The sequence below is a fragment of the Excalfactoria chinensis genome, chromosome 13 (assembly GCF_039878825.1).
Source record: "Excalfactoria chinensis isolate bCotChi1 chromosome 13, bCotChi1.hap2, whole genome shotgun sequence".
Taxonomy (NCBI): domain Eukaryota; kingdom Metazoa; phylum Chordata; class Aves; order Galliformes; family Phasianidae; genus Excalfactoria; species Excalfactoria chinensis.
In genome coordinates this window covers 10,705,381-10,722,450 of record NC_092837.1, presented here as the reverse complement: position 1 = coordinate 10,722,450, position 17,070 = coordinate 10,705,381, and the positions used below count along the sequence as shown (strand labels likewise).

The following is a 17,070-nucleotide window of genomic DNA, read 5'->3' as shown; positions in this document are numbered from 1 at the left end:
TCTGGGGGTTCTCTGTGGAAAGGGGCGGAGGAAGCTGGGGCTGCAAGCAGAGGTGGAGATCTTTGGGAACCAAGAGGATGGGACAAAAAGAGCGTTTCATTTAGCGATTCTAGAGAGCAGAAAACTTTTAGAAGAGAGCCTGTGTGCTGACCGAGTGCCCTGACAATGGGGATTCATAGAAAGCAAGAAGCTTAGGATGCCTCAAGTAGACTGCTTGTGTTTATTCTCATATATACAAAAGCTCTTTTCAAAACCTTTCCAGCTTCTACGCTTTGAGCCATTAAATCAGTGTTTATTTCAAGGCGTTTGATCACATTTCAGATTAGGTGAGAAACACCAGGCTAAACTGTCACTTAATAGGCCAGAATTAACTTCAAGCACTCTTCTGTTCCTGGTTGCCTCTCTAGGGGAAGACCAGCTTTCATCCCTGTAATACGCACTGCATGCATCCGTGCTGTTCCCGGGAGACAGACTTAAGGACTTTCTGCAGAGAGCCCCTTTCCCTTTTTGCATCCCCCAAAGGGAACTGGTGATCAGCAGAGCACCAGAAATGCTCAGTAGCCAAAGAAGCCCTGAGCAAGTCCTCTGTCCTGAACCCCCTGCACAGCCCAGGCACTGCTCAGCAGGAGCAATAGCTGTTACCAGCCTGGGTGCTTTCCTTAATGTTGAACTTCTTTCCTTAGTTTCTAGGGAAACACTTTATAGCACTGTATTTATCAGAATGTCTTTCCAAACACCTCCGCCAACACTTAATTAATGGAAGTTTTAAACCCAGCTCTAGCTTCTGCAAATCAATAGCGTGCTCCTGTACGGCAGCTGTGGAACAAAGAGATGGATCTGCTCCATGCAGCTTGTCAGAGGGTGCAGAGGGGCTGTGTATGCTGAGCCCCTCACAGGGTAAGGATGTAATGCATAGCTGGGATGTTCCTCTGTGTGAGGCTGGCAAAACTCCATCTGTCTGCAGCTTTGGGTCTTCTGGAACCAGCTGTTCTCAAGATCACATTCCCAAGGAACCTGGGGCAGGGCTCTTGAGGCAGGGCTGCTGCCAAACTTGAGCTGTATGAGAGGCCCTTTGCCAGCATTGGTGAGCCATAGTGTGTCGTATCGATGGGACTGTGTGTCACTGCCACAGACACAGAGCTGTGTTCCAAATGGGAGGGGTGTTGGCATAGCCGTAGGCAGAAATCTAATGGCTTTTGCTCTCTAGTTAAAATTCCATGAGTGACATCAGGAAAAGTGGCAGAACAGTCCCCAGGTCTTGGGCAGATCTCTCTGCTACCTTGGGGATTGGGCTGTGGTGCTGTGAGCTGTGCTGAGCTGTTACTCCAGATCCCTGCTGCAGGAGGAGCCAGTCATGTCTTTGGAAAGGACATTTATAGTGTCTCAGATAGGAAAGATATACTGAATCAAAACATACTTAGTGCTTTGTTCCTGGCCATGAAATTAGGGCATGCTATGGGGTGGTATCAGTGACCGTTGATAGCCTATCACCTTGGAGCAGAGTACATCTCCTGTGCAGATAAGATCAGTACTCCAGTTCTTACTAAGGGCACTCTTTACACTGTTTATTTTGTTCTTACTGTTCTGTGGTGATGAATCACCAGTTCTGTGCCTGGCAAACTGTCACAGGTCTGAACCTCCATCACTGTCTTGCCCCATCTGTTAGCCAAGGACTTGCCATCACATCTCCTCTGCCTTCCCAATGTCAGATCCTGATTAAATGAGACTGCTGTCTCAACACAAGCTTTGGCACCCAATGGACAGGACTCAGCTGAAGCTTTCAGAGAGTATTGGGCTGTGTGAGTGCAAACCAAATACCTGAAGGCCAAGCTGCTGCACTTGTGAGCACAGCAATGGGAGGTGCTTGGTCTGCCTGTTGCAGATGACTGCAGTTGATCCAGTTTTGGGCTTTCTCAGTGACTTAAAGCTTCGCACGGCCTATGAAAGTCAAGACCTTCCTGGGATGTGGTGCTTGGACAACAGGAAGAATTTGATCTTGTCTGTCAGATGCTTCTCTAATTCTCACATCTCAGGAATGGTAAATCTTGAAACTTAAAAATAAACAAGATTCCTTTACAGAAAAGCCCTTAAGAATGTGATCTCAGCACTCTCCAGTCATGCTGAGGACACAACCAGCTCCATGCTGGAATACCAATGGTAAATAAACCAGCGGCTGATCTTTTAACTGCACTTTGGCATTGTTGTAACCTCAGAGAGGAGAAAGGGAGAAAGGAAAGAGCTCTGGTTGCTGCTGGTGAGGGATGGGGAGGGCAGGGTGCTTTGAAATAGCTGTCTGTCCGTCTGTTGGTGGATCAGAGTGCAGGAATGGGGCTGAACCAAACTGGGCCTTTCTCTTGCCTGGAAACATGAGCTTGTGCCAATATGAGAACACCGAAAGCAAGTCTTAGCTGATTTTCAGTCCTGTCTGCTCTTCTGTCACCTGTCACTTAGCAGGGCATTACAGCTCATCCCTGTCTGTGCAGATACAGACACCTTCCTTGCTTTTCCATTGCCGCAAAGTGTTCATACATCAGGTATCTGTTTGTTGGCTGTGTGAGTTTCACAGCTCACCTTCCCCACTGGAATATTGGGTCTCTGCCCTAGAATGGCTCTGGATGGGTGTAAATGCAGACTCCAGTGTTTAGTATGTCCTGGTAAGTCTGAGTTCTTTTAAAAGCCAGTTCCAGAAGTCCAATGAGTGTAAACACATTACTCACCGCATCCCCAGTTCCTTAGCCTGATCTCCCAGTTGGCTTTTAGAGCTGAGCTGATGTTTTTTCTATCTCCTTATCTTCAGATTTATATCTATTGACATTTAGTTTCTCTTCAAATTTGTTTTAAAGGCCAGGACCTGAGAACACAAAGGCTACTTATTTCCAGAGCTTTATTTCCACAGTGAGACCATGGGGCCGTGGTGATGGGCCAGCTCATCACTCACTGTCAGTAGATTAGCCTGGAGACCTGTCCGGGGCTAACTCTTCTCATGAACTTCAAGGACTTATCTGGAAACGGGCTCTCTTTCTACTCAGTAGGGAGTCTAATAGGACGATAAATAAATGCAAGGAGAAAATAGGCAGGAATTACATAGTTCATGTTGACTTGGTCAAGAAGTCTTTAGTACTGATGATAGCTCTGAGCGGTGGGAAAACTGACCATGAGCTGTCTGATATTATCTGCATAGCCTCAAACAGAGTCTTGGGTATTTGGAGGACTTACGCAAGCAGAGGATGTCACAGGAGTGCAGACAGATTTTGAGTTTCCCTGTGAAAAGGAAATGGTGTGAGGGATGCAAGGACTATTTCTTTTCCAGTCTGCACCACAGAAGCTTCTTTGGGGCTCATGCATCAGGATGTGCCCGTCCTCTTTGCTGGTAGAGATCCTTGGAAAATAAACTGATTGCCTTACTTCCTTGGAGATGGAACTGCTTTTGAGGTATTCTCTGTCTTGCTAGAGTGGAGGAACACACTTTGTCTCCATTCACAAACAGCTGGGATAGATTTGTTCCCATTACTGCCATTATTGGCAATTTCCATTGTTATGGCCCATAATGGGGATGTGATTCTCAGGAAGGGCTGGCAGCTACAATGAAACATGATTTCTTCTTGTTCCTTGCAGTTCAGCTACTGTTCAGTATGCTTTCCTGAGCCCAGCACAGTTGGTCTAGTCCAGTACAGTGTTTGTGTATTGTTTGTACTTCTCCCTGTAAGCCATGCACGCTCAGAGCCCTCGTTGCTGCCATCATCTCCTTGCAGCAGTGTGAGGATCTGTTTAGAACAGATGTGTTGTGAAACACAAGTTTCCACTGGAGCTAAGAGCTATAAACTGATGTGGCTATTAGTGTCGCTCAGCTACTGAAATGAGTAAGAAAGTTCACAGGACCAAAAAACTAATTCCAAAACATAACATAACCTTCTGTACTCACCCTCAGTGAAAGTGCTTTCCAGAAACATCACCATATTAAGAGTTTCATGACTATTGAGTTGCCAACCACATTGCAGACCCCTAAGCAGAGAGTTTAAGAGATGAGAGCATCTTCCCTAGCAACGCCTGGCAGAGCAGTTTGGCTGCTCAGTGCTGCTAGGGATCTGCAGACCCTGGGTTGGGATCCAGTTTCTCTGTTCTGTCATGGCAAAATTACCCACAAAACCAAATGCTTGTTAGTTGCTTGTTATCTTCTTTTGAGCTTTATGCTGGTATTAGACCAGCCAGCCAATACTTGAAGATACTTGAGAACTCTGTTGTGATATCATTATCTAGGTCTATCTAAGAAGCTGGGTGCAGCCAACCTCTTGCTCCTCCGTTTGCCTCAAAACTTTACATCTGTGGTCATATACAGTACAGCCAACATGCAGGTCTTCCACTTCCACAGGACTTTAAACCCTTACATGGTTCCCGTGTTTCCACTCTATTTTATCAATTTTCAGCCTTCCAGAAAATGACCTTTGCTCATTGCTTACTTTGGCCTCCACGCGTTCAGTTTTGCAAGTGTGAAGTTAGCAACCTGAAGCAGACTTTTAGAATCAGACTTTTAGAATCAGAACGCTTTTCCTCTGTTCTGCTGCTTGCCCAGGTGGACATCTTATGTTTGTTTGAAGTGAGAAAGATGATGGGGATTTGTGGAGAATATTCAGAATGTGCACTTAGCTGGGGACACGGAAGGAGTTTTAAATGAAACAGGAGACTGAAGTGCTTTGTTCTCAGTTCAAGGACTTTCCACGTCCTTTTCTTAGCTACCCGGAGCCTAAAAGCAGAAGTGAGATTCATACAAAATGAGTAGATGGACGCATGCTCTGGGGGTGGAAGGTTTCAGGCTGCCACCTTTGGAGTCAGCATTGCTGAACACCACTGTTTGTGGTGCATCTCAGATTGACAGCGGAGCAATGGTGTCTTCACGGAATGCACAGTGTCCTAAAGATGACATATCAAGACTGACTGATCTGTGTTGTGTCAGGATACTGCTGACTGGTCAAGTAATTCAGAAACTGTTGCACTGAGGAAGGGACTGGAAAAAGAAGGCGATAGCTCAGCCAGGTACCTCAAGGGACATGCACCACAGAAGCTGAACAAATGAACTGTGCCATGCTGGGCAGTCACAAAGCTCATTGGGACACTCTCCTGTGCTGTCTTCAAAGAAAAGTACTTCCTGCTATTGTCTTTCAGTGAATGAGCGAGCTGATTTCCACGCGCCTGAGAGCCTTGAGGGGTGTTAAGGACACTCTCAAATGAAATGTATTCCAGAAATCAATGTACGTATTAACTCGTCTGCGCCAAGTCTTCCATTAGCAGGGGTGACAGCAAGAAACTCTCTTGTTTCTCTAGATTCTTGAAACTGGGAAGCTGTCCAGGAAGTATTAGAAGCTAGACAGCCAATAGCTGTATATGACTTTTATTGTTCAAGGTGTAAACAAGCAGGGGGAAAAGTACACAGCCTGGATCTTTTCATGTACAGCCTGATGCCAGGACTCTCCCACTGGCCTTAACTGAATGCCTCTCATTGAACAGTATTTCCCTGAGTGCAGATATTGCTTACAAGAGCAGAGGGGGAATTTTCACGCTTTTTAATCTCGAAGTCTTGCAATTTACACACTCTCTGCAAACATGGGAGCAAAGGTTTTTCCTGGTCTGAAAATGCAAACTCGAAATGCTGATAAATACTAAGAACTGCTGTTATGGTGTTTTGAGAGTTATCTTTGGGAAACATGTGTGTGGATGGAGCAGGACTCACTTTTTCAATTTAACAGCAGAAGCAATAAAAAGCCGAGCAAACAAATGCTCTTAGCCCAGGAGCAGCAGCTCATCCTTGCAAGCTCTGCTCGCTCAGTCTCAGCACACCCTGCTATTGCAGCCGGTCACTGCAAGAAGCACAGATTTCTGTGAGCACACGTGAAACGTGGACACTCAGTGTGGTGAAAGTGAGCCTAAATTGGACTGCCCAACCCCCTGCCATGCTAGAGGAGGTTTTTCTTAGATCTGTATCAAATACATTCAGTTACTCCCTGCATCTGCTGAGACTAAAGATTGAGGTATTTATGTATGTAATAGAAATAATGGTAATGTTGTTCATGTCTCTGTAAAGTAAAATTATTTTGCTTGATAACTGAATTACAGACATTCTTGTTTGAAAGTACTGGGAAAAGAAGGTGCTTCACTTGATCAGGTCTCCTGAGCAAAGAATCCTTTGAACACAGCCTGCTCTGTTTAAGGCTGCTGTATGACCCGGGGTAGGCAGGAGTCACTTATCTGGAGAACAGAGGATGACCGCATCATTAACACAGACTGTACAACAGAAACCACATTTGTTTTCGTGCTCCTTTCATCATCTTTAGTTCCCTACTAAGCTGACACACATCATTCAGTAGGTGCAGCGGTCTTACTTCTGTGGAACAATTCTAATTGCAAACTGATCAAGAAATTTCTAATTAAAGGCCTGTTTGATCTTTGGTTTTATTCAGCATTTTCAAAGGAGAAATGATTGCTACAACATCTCTACTGCATTTCACAGTGTGCTTAAATTCCTGCTCATGCCTAAACCAGAGACTCGCTTTTCCCTAGTTGCAGAGCGTTTGCTAACCTCATTATGATAAGCAGACCTCACATATTCAAACAGCATTGTTATGTGTATGTGGAAATAAAAAGGGAATATTCAGTGTTGGAAGGGGACACTGGGAGCTAAATGGGAAAAGCTGGAACGGAATGTAAGGAAAAAAACATAGCGCTGAGGTCCAACAATTGCTCGTGTTTGTGCAGTGCTTTGCACAGGAGATGGCTTACAGTATTTGCTGGTAGATCACAAACAGAGCAATGGCAGCAGCTGTCCTTCCTCCGTGCAAACAGCACGAGCTTAATCTAACACTAATTTCATAAGTTAATTTTAGCTTATATTTTAGGTGACAGCCTAATGGCTTTTAAGGATTGTACCTACATGCATCAGCCTCGTGGCAATATCCTCTCATATGTGGGTGTAAATTATGTAACGCTTGATCTGCTGATTGAGAAGGAGCCGAGCCAGGATTTTTGTCCTTTGTTTTACGTGGAATAGCAGTGGCTGTGGCTGCGTGCTGCAGATGGGCTGCCCTGCCAGGGCTGAGGCCATCAAGGTGCAAGCAGCACCCCAGCAGTTGCTGTGCTGGGGTTTATTTCCTAGCTCTGCACGTGTTCCCATACAACATTACAAGTTTCTCATGCTGCTGAAGTCTCAGACCTCCCTCTGTATGCAGAGAATTACATTGCTCAGAGTCAGTCTTCAGTCCCAAATTGGTCATCCAGGGAAGGCACACTGAGGCAAACTGAGGAGATGATTGCATGGACTGTCAGGAAGCTCCTTCTCTCTGGGGCTGTTACTTGGGACCCTTGTGCCTGCAATGTACAGGGCTGTCCTGCAGCGCCCAGCAGCCCCAGTGCACACCTGCTTCTGAGCGCAGTGCTGCTGGCATGTGCCTGATTGACTGCACAGCCCACACGCAGCGGTGTTTAAAACATTGAAATCGCCTGTCTTCCTCCCTTCATCTTGACAATTGATTTTAATCAGCATTATCAACTGCTTGAAGCACTGAATCCTCTGAAGTGCTCTTGCAGGAGATGATGCGTGGAGCAGGAGTGCGGTACCAGTGATGTGCACAGGAGCTTTGCCCAAGGGGAGGTGACCTGAAACCCTTGTTTTGCAACTCGTGGTCTTTCTTGGCCTGCTGCTGTCTGCAGTGGGGTAGAGCTTAATTCCCACACTGCAATGAAAGCAAGTTGGTTTGCACAACTTTTCCGAGGTTCAGCACTAGAGGAAAAGCCCTTATCCCTTCCTGCCACCCCCCAGCACTGCAATGTCCTCAGTTAAAAGAGAGAAGTTATTCTGATACCCGGATTGCTGTTTATTTGTGGCTTTTCATTCATTTAATTAATTTCAATCTGTTTCTAAAACAGAAGTGAAGTACATAATTGATTTTGCTAGGTGTGGTCTTGCCATATGCACATTCTGAAGTGAAGGCAGCGATTTGAATTGCGTTATGAGAAATTATATGCTTCTGCATTAGAGCTGATTTCTGATTAATATTTTTAGGTGGCAGTAGAAAAGAATATGGTAACAGCTAGAAAGCCATAGATCAAATAATGTCTTCCCTATTGTCATGTTTCTGTGCTGAGACACGCATTGTTAGGTTTACTCATATAATAACATATCTTGATTTTTAAGTGTTTAACAATCAGCCTCTGCTTTTATGCCTTGGAATAATTAGGGGAGTAGAGAGGAGGAGAGGCAAATAACAGCTTACTCGCAGTGAAAGGACTGCATGAAATCACCTGTCACCTGGAGTTACAGAGTGAGAAGCCACAGCTTGGCTGCAGTAAGCAGACGGGCTCCTCCGGCATTCCCCACTTCCCTTGAGGCCACTGCTAAATCAAGGAGCCAGCTCTGGTCTAAGGGAACCTGGTAATACTCACAGCTCTGGGCTCTGAATCACGGACAATTACACAAGCACTTTGCTATGAGGTGCTCAGGAGGTGCCGGGCTGCCCCCAGGAGATGCTCCACTGTCACCTCTGTGGGAAGAATTGTTCCCTTGTGGTCAGGAAATGGCTCTCTGGCCATTCAGCCCCCATGCGTCATCTCCTCTGCCCCAGAAGAGCAGCCCTGTTTATCCCCCACTGCTCTGTTTTCTGTCTCCCTCATCACATGACGTCTGCAGTGCCCAAGGTGCTCTCAGCTGTTCATTGCTCATTTTATCCCTCTGCAATTGTGGGGAAGTTGGGCTGTGACCTGTTCCAGAAACCAGAGGGTTAATGTATGCAGCCATACCAACACAGCAGAAGCACTTGAGGTCAGTTAGGAAAGGAGGGATGCTGGCAGGAAAGTAGAATTTCAGCTTGAAAAAGAAATATGATTACACCATTTTTTTAAATATTAACAACCACACGGAAGAAGTTTTTAAATATACCCATGTGGGTTTTAAGCATTCATTCCATGTTAGTATTGCTAAGTGGTTCTATATTCCTACTAACCAACAATCATTTTGTCTGAATCTCATTTCCCTGTAATAGCAAACCCATCAATCTCTGCTTTATTAAACAGAAGTGTGCTTGCGCTTAGGTTTGATCAAAGAAGTTAAGCAAACCATTGATTTTAATTTACAAGCAATATCCACTTCTTCCATTATTAACAGATTCGAATTACGGAGACTGAATAATTAACAAATCTTCCTACTTGATGATAGATCAAAAAGCAGATGAGCAAAACCATATTCCAGAGGAACGCCCTTCCTTCACCCCTAGCACTGTGTACGCTATTTAACACTCCCCAGGGGAGCACTACCACGGGCCATGGGAGAAATGTTTTTTATGGAGATCTCCCAAATGCTTCTGAAACTGTTGTCACAGCAAACACACCACAGACATGTGTGCCAGTGCCTGTTTCTGACCTCCTGCCACCAACTGTGTGCAAGTGGTTCAAACCAGAAGGTCCAGGATGCCCCCACCCTCAGGGCACCAGGTGGGACACGTGGCATCCTCACACCTCATATATGTCACTGGGCAGCACGGCAGCTAATCCAAGAGGCAGCATTCAGATTGGATACTAGGGAAAACGTCTTCTCCAGCAGAGTGCTGAGGGAAAGGCTCGGAGTGGGTGCAGAGCCCATCCAGCTGAACCTGCAAGCAGAGCTCACAGTGACTCTCCCATCTGTACACACTGCAGGGAGAGACAAGGTGCTCAAATAACACAGAGATGAGAGTTGTGTAGGAAAAGCAGAAGGATGAGCAAAGCTAGATAAGACAGAATATAAATCTAGCCCTCTGCCTGGCTCTGTATAAACATCGTCATTCTCTCTACTGCCATGCCAGCCTATGTGCACTGCCACACTCAGGGAGAAGGAACATCTTTTGTGAGGAGCCATTCCATGCAGTGTGACATTTTATTTTACAGACACAGCCGTGGAGTTTGCCTATTGTGAGGGCTCAATTTAGGCAGGCACAATTACAGCTCCTGGAGTTGCCTTTGATTCCAGCATCCCTATTGTTCCTGAGCATTTCATCTGCCCCATACCCAGCTAGCTGGCCTGTGGCTGAGATCTGCCTTTGAAGTTGTCTTTTTCTTTTGCCTCTAATTTTTGTGATGTCTTCTCCTGCTGATGAACATATTAATGAAGTCTCTGGACATCAGCTTTGCTCATTGTACTGATGCAGGCAAATGTCTGCCCTTCCTCAGCTGTACAACCTCTGTCTACACAATTAGCATGTGCTCCAGCAAGGAATCACCTTGTGCATCCCAACAAGCACTGTGCACATGAGCTGGAGCACCAGCTCCAAGATGCTCATTCTCCAAAGCACGTCGCTGCAATGTAGGTCTGACTGCCAGCAGCTCCTAACTTGCAGCCTTCCAAAATCTCCAACACTTGACTCTGCTTTGGAGGGAAAGGAAATAGATCAGATTGACATGGAGGGAAGTGGGAAAGTGGTTTCTAGATGGGGAAAAGAGTGATGTACTTTCATAGAAGCTTCTGTAGAGCGACTTGGGATAAGGAACTGGATGCCTATTACCTTTATTTTTGAGGGAACCTATGTATAAAACTGGGGGTGATTGAAAACTGATTCCATGTTCCTGACTTTGCATTTAGCACACTACTGCTAGATAAAGGAAAGCTGTCCAGAAACTGTATTCCGCATAAGCTGAGAATTCAACAGTCAGACCAGAGGAATTCACCAACAGTCATTTGACACAAAACCACTATGACACAGACATTTACAGCGTGAGAGAGGGAAGTGCTGCTATATGCATGTGGACATTTCATTTCCTACAGGCCACTGTCAAGGACAGGATGATGGATGAGGCAGAGCCTTTGGGCAGATGGGTTTTTCTTTCATCAGATGGGAGGAGGTGTGACTAGATTAATGTAAGCAAATTGCAGGCAGCAATTACAAGATCTGCAGCAACAAAACCCACTCATTTCAAGAGTTGTCCAAGAACTAATGACCCAGGGCAGCCAGAACACAACAAAAGCTGGGAAACCCACACTTAGTTCTGACAGAACCTTGTCAACATTTCTGAGTGCTGCAGCATTTGCCCAGAGCTACCAACTGCTCAGAAAGCCTCTTAGAGCCTTAATTGCCCTCTTTGAAGTTGTGCTAAGTCCAGTAGACAACTCTTTCTAATTAAGAGCAAACTCTTTTCAGATGCTGAATAAAACACACTCTTGATTTTTTCCCTTTCTCCTATCTTTGTATCTGTAATTGGCTTGCACAAAAGTGCCTTACTCAATGTGAATCTATGACTACGCCTGCCTGTCAACATAACCCTGTGACCTTCCTCCATTAAGGAGGACTGGATTGTCTGACATTAGCTCTGAAAACCATTAGGGCAGAAGGTGCAGTCGTTGCCTTGGCTGCGACCATTCACCTAACACAGGACAAATCCTTCTGCCTTACTGAGAATCCTCTGCACGAGGACTCATACCTCTCCGGGTACCCACAGGTACCCCAAAAATCCATGTGCAGAGGCACATGGGGCTGGCAGTACTCAGGAATATTTTGCTCCAAAACTCCATGAAGGGGTGGGAGACAGCCATCTACCAATGCAATGTGACATTTGTTGAACTCCTGATTTTAATTCATAAGGCAAATTAAAAGCTGTTTGTGCTCTCATGGGTGAGAAAGCTTTGCTTGACATAAGGACATACATTTACAAAACTAGGGCATGCAACTCCTTGGACCTCTGTCTTATTATAGCCAGATCACTGCAGTGTGGATCAACCCAACACTGTATGCCTCCTTTCTTCTTCCTTATTTGCTCATGGACATCCTCACCCATCTGGATGGATCTACACACAGTGACGCATTTCCTTGTAAAACTTGAAAACTCCAAGCATTCCTAGAACAGTGCTCATACAGACTGTGAGTCTGCAGCCTCAGCAGGCTGTGATCTGACCTGACAAGCAAAACCAACAACAAGCGAGAGTCAGACTCGGAATAGTGCTGGGGACAAAGGTTGTGATTAATGGGATGCTCCAGAGTACAGGCAGCCTGAAGTTGGCCATAAGAAGCCTATTAAGATGGTACAGGCTCTGGAGATGAGACTGCAGCAGAGCTTCTAATCCTTTCTAGCTTTGCAAAATAAATAAATAAAGAGAACTCAGTGAGATGAAGTGTCAAAGTTTGGGTTGCATTTAGTAAATAAAACATGACCCCAGAGGAAGTCAAACTGAAAGAGAATAGCCATTCAATTTTTCAATTACCTGAGCAATCTCACCACGTTAATCCCAGTGCCGAATGCCAGCTCCGTACGCAGTGAAGAAATCTCCCTGCTGGATCAGTGTTGAGTTCTGCCCTTAATGCCAGCTTACTTCCAGCCCCACGTGATGCTGTGAGCAGGCACCCCTTCTCACCACGGTGATGTACTGTGGAAATACATGAGTGTTGGGTTGAGGTGCCTTTGGTTCTGGATATGTCAGAAGAAATAGCCTAAAAGGAAAAAGGGCTCAGCACTTTGTAATAATTGATTTTGTGAGGAACTGAAAAACATTCATTGCACGCTGTTTGCTGCCCTCCTGTTTTGCAGGCTCCTAAACAGAGAAAAGAAGTAAAATGTTTAATGAGATAGTTGTAGGAACGCAGACTTCAAATACTCCCAACATTATACCGGCATGTTATTCTTTTTCTTTTCATTAAAAGAAAGAAATTATTGTTTTCAGGGTAGAAAGACTTTGCACTTCCTTCTAATGAATGTGTTTTCTTTTACTTAATGCTGGAACAGTTCCTAAATGAAAAAAAAAAAAAACAACAAAAGATGCCAGGCTGCCTCTTGTTCTTTGGTTGCTGCTGTGATGCCAAACTGCAGGCAGACTCCTGCAGCCCTCTACTCTGTAGTGTCTATGCTCTGATGTGTCTTCTTTTCTTTTCTTGTTTCTGCTCCCACCCAAGTTCGAGTGAGGGCTTCAGTGTAGCAGAGAAGATCGTACTGCTCACCTTCATCTCTGCAGTTATCCTGATGGCCATCCTGGGGAACCTGTTGGTGATGGTGGCTGTGTGCCGGGACAGGCAGCTCAGGTGAGCCCATGCAGCCCCTGGTGCTGCCACATCCCAGGTGGGAGCCCCATGTATGCAGCTGCGAGTGCAGATCATAGAGGATGAAATACCACCACCAGTTGTGCCATGTCACACTGTCTGTTTGAACTCAGCACCCCTGAGCTCAGATCTGCATTGTGACATTGGGCTGCTGCAGTATCCATCTCCTACTTGTGTAGCACTCAGTGTCAAAACCAGATAGATCAGTTACAGACAGAGCTGAACACAGCACTTGGTCCCATCTCCCATCTCCTTTCTAACAAACAACCCCCTCCAAAGAACATGCACCTCAAGCGCTGCTGCAGCCAGCAGATGTTCCCTGCAGCCTGGGGCTCACCTGCAAGACTCCTGCCCCTGAGTTTTGTCATAGCAGCCCCAGGACTGCAGTGAGATATTCAGCAGCCTCTATTCATGTTCTGTGTGGGATTCTTAATGGATTTAATTCTATTTTATTGTTATGATTCTAAAAGTACTCTTCAAGTTAAAATGATAGCTTCTAGGTTCTGCTGAGTGCTTTCTGGAAGGATTTACTCAATATACAAGTTAAAATAAAATCTCCCTCCTCATCCCCAGACTCTCCAATGCAGCCCACAAGACTGAGCCAGATACAGAGGGCATCTATTTACCTCCTACATGTGAGCAGGAAGATGTGCTCATGCAGCAGAAGCAGGGGTTGTTTAGCTGTAAAAACCAGGAACAAGCTGGGGGAGACAAAATGAAGTGGGACATTCATTGAAGAGGAGCTATCCATATGATGAAGCAAATCAGACCCAATCACAAGCCAAGATCTCCATTCACACTGGAAGATGTTGTGTTGAAACTATTCATTTTGTTACCTGTCTTGCAGGAAAATCAAGACCAATTATTTCATCGTTTCTCTTGCCTTTGCGGACCTGCTGGTGTCAGTACTGGTGATGCCATTTGGAGCCATTGAGTTGGTCCAAGACAACTGGATCTATGGGGAGATGTTCTGCCTCGTCCGAACATCCCTTGACGTCTTGCTCACCACAGCATCGATCCTCCACCTGTGTTGCATATCTCTGGACAGGTATGAGCAGAGCAGCAGAGCAAATCACTTTTGCTTTGGCTTTCTTTAGTGTGGTGTTGCTTACTCACAACAGCCTGAACCTGCTAGGTGCCAGGCAGCAATGAGTTTCTCTTGGTAGCTCTAATTGGAAAGAGTGGTCTGAATCATCATCAGTGCAGGGAGACTTTGAAGGGAATGAGATTTATATTGGTAGAGCAAGGTGGGTTCTCACCTGGTTCCTGGCACAGCTCTGTTCACATTGTTGATGTTTTTTCCATTTAAGTAAAGATTTTAATTAACCTCAAAAAATACATCCACAGCAGAGATCTGCAGAAGGAGGTGCATCTTGCACAGGTCGCTGTTTGTCACTTTCTGTAATTTTGCTATTCTACATCATAACATCATGTACAGCACAGGTAATTAAAGAGTTAGCACTCCAGGTCCATGGATTGACAAGAAGAACTACATATCCCAGGGGACCTCACAGTCATAGAAGGAAGATACATCATGGAAATCATGGAATGTCTCTTTCTCACTGGCTAGCAGTGGGTGTAGGTGCACTTCCAAGCTGTGCACCTTCAAGTAGGCCTCTTGGTTTTGCAAACTCTATCTTATTTTATTTGACTTATTAGCCTCAATTTCAATTAGATTGCATTATATTGCATTACCTTGCATTCCAGTATCATAGTAAAATAAGTTTTCCTCCTTAGATCATTGCTGTTGCTCTGTTTGTTTTCATCAAGTCCAGCTCCCATCTCCTTACCTCTTTCCCTTCCCACTCTTTTTTGGGGCCAGAGGGCCTACAGGCCTACTGCCCCTATCACAGACATAGATTGATCTAGATAATCCCATTACACTGTTTTAGCAGGGAAATTGCTGTGTGTAACTCCATAATGTGATGGAAAACACAGCATTGACAGTGTGATAGCAGGCTGCAGCAAGTAAGGAAAAACTCACCTTGGGAAAGCTTCAGATTAGCAGGAATCTCCAGCAAGATACCCTCACCTCTACTGGCAGCCCTTAAATGAGGTCTGGGAAGGGATGGATTGTGGCTCCATCTCTCCTGGTCATCTGGCTGTATTGCATGCACCTGAGCTTCCCTGGGTTGGCCCTACCATCCTACCAGGTGCTCCATCATTGCTTCAGGCTGTGGCAGCATTTCTGCCACAACGGTAGTGCTGGGTGCTGCTTACTGCTGGGGCTGCAGGAGTGCAGGCTGGGGGTCATGCTGAGCCTCTTGAGCCCAGGGACTGAGGCATTCAGCAGCCTGCCTTTCCCTCCCTTGTCAAAGCAGTCCTGCCACGTCCCTGAAGTGCTATCAGAGCTGCTCTTCCTGCTGTTAGCCAGATGAACACCCATATTACTGAATGACACGTTTTGACATATATTACTAGTTTATATGGAGAAAGACTTAAAAAGCAACCTCCCTCCTGCCTTCAGATTTTATAGGTTTTTTGCTGAGGCATCCATCTGCAGGTCTCTGCTAGGGAAGACTAACAAGGAGGTAAGCAGAGCTGATGAGAAAGGTGTGTGAGCTTTGTAGGAGATTCAAAAAGCTTTATTTTTATTTAAACTTTCCTTGCCAAATTAAAGTGAAGCTGCAATCCTGAAGAAATGATATGAAACAACTTTGCTTTACTGATGGCTGCAGTTTTTCAAAGGGGAATGGTGGACCTTTTCAACTTGGAAAAAAAACACCCAGACTTACAAGCATATTTCACAGGATGAATACTTGGAATGAAACATCTTGACCAGCTATTCTAACGAGCAATATTTAGAGCCTTCATTTGCTGTCTGTGCAGAGATTTCAACACCTTTAAAAATACTGTTACTTAGTATTACTAATAGGAATAAAATGCCCATAATCATTCTCATCATTGTGATAACTGATATTTAAATACCATCTTTCATCCAAAGGATCTGTACCCAGCCACGCTCCAAAAGGTACTTGATTAACTTCTGCACTGATTGGTGTGGATGCAGGGGGAGCGCAACCCCATAGTGCATCCTGATAGCAGCGGATGTACAGCAGCTATGGCATGTTTCCTTGTCTGGGATCATAGATGGCTGGAGAGCAAATGAGAAGCTCATTATCTTAAAAACGTTGACAAATTGCTGCTCTGAGCCAATTAGTGGTGAAGCAGCTGCTAGGCGCTGCGCTCTGAATGTGGACTTGTAGTGTAAAACGTTGGGGTTTGATTCCCCAGGCTCTTAAGAGATGGCAGGAGGTTGTGGAGGGAAAATATTGCTGCCAAAATATTGCAATATCCCCTCCTGCCCGTCTTCCCCTTTTGCAGCTCCTGCTGACACACTGTGAGCTCCTGCTGTTGCCTGTGCTCCATGCTGCTGGGACAGCCACACTGGGTGCTGCCCAGATTTCCTGCTGCTGCAGTGTGTTAACCATGTGTTCATCACCACTCCTGGCAGCTGCCTTTGGAGCAGCGCTTCTTCTGCAGGGTTTTACTTCACATGTGCTCACTGTTGCCCCTCAGTTCACTCAGACTGGCAAAAACTACTGCATGAGCAGGAGGAACCAGTGTTAACACTGAGAGACAGGGAGCAAAGCACTGCAGAGATTTACTTAGGAACACTCAGGCTCACCTGAAAACATGATTCTCCAGGGTATCAGAGGTACCTCAGGGCTCACTGAATCCAAATTCTGCTGTCACTGGGTTATACTTCTTTATTATTTTTTCTGCATTCTAATATAAATGATAGAATTAACCCTAAATTCTTCATCTATTGCGTGTTTTATGCATACCTATCCATTCTTTGTGTCTCTGCAATTAATAGAGAAAAAGAAGTGGCACTGCATATGTATAGACAAAGAAGCTATGATAGAATCTCTCCAAATAGAGTTCACCTGCAATTTTCTTCTCCAGAATTTGTCGTACATTTTGCAGTGTAATTACTTCTCAAAGCCTGATGGAGAAACAGCAACAACAACAAAAACCACTCATCAAAATGACAGAGAAAAACAGTCCTAAGTGTCTGTATTCTTGG

The 17,070-nt window shown here is 45.2% G+C and overlaps 1 protein-coding gene and 1 long non-coding RNA gene across 6 annotated transcripts in view; one reads left to right on the top strand and one right to left on the bottom strand.

Moving 5' to 3' along the window:
• Positions 1–17,070, top strand: part of HTR4 (5-hydroxytryptamine receptor 4) — a 92,329-nt gene that overhangs the window by 27,871 nt on the left and 47,388 nt on the right. For all 4 annotated transcript variants that reach the window (XR_011905183.1, XM_072348102.1, XM_072348103.1 and 1 more), the window contains exons 3-4: positions 12,897–13,022; positions 13,888–14,088. Coding sequence is in view for 3 of the 4 variants with exons in the window: in XM_072348102.1 (XP_072204203.1) it covers positions 12,897–13,022; positions 13,888–14,088 (327 nt within the window). In the remaining variant the exon portion in view is untranslated. The remainder of the gene's footprint in view (positions 1–12,896; positions 13,023–13,887; positions 14,089–17,070) is intronic.
• On the bottom strand, positions 8,222–15,078 carry LOC140258111 (uncharacterized). 2 transcript variants are annotated; one of them, XR_011905185.1, is made up of 4 exons: positions 15,025–15,078; positions 12,212–12,373; positions 9,499–9,632; positions 8,222–8,745 (listed from the first exon to the last, which is right to left on the bottom strand). It is a non-coding gene; the product is annotated as an uncharacterized lncRNA (long non-coding RNA). The 2 variants fall into 2 exon arrangements; XR_011905184.1 differs by lacking the exons at positions 8,222–8,745; positions 9,499–9,632 and adding an exon at positions 9,651–10,384.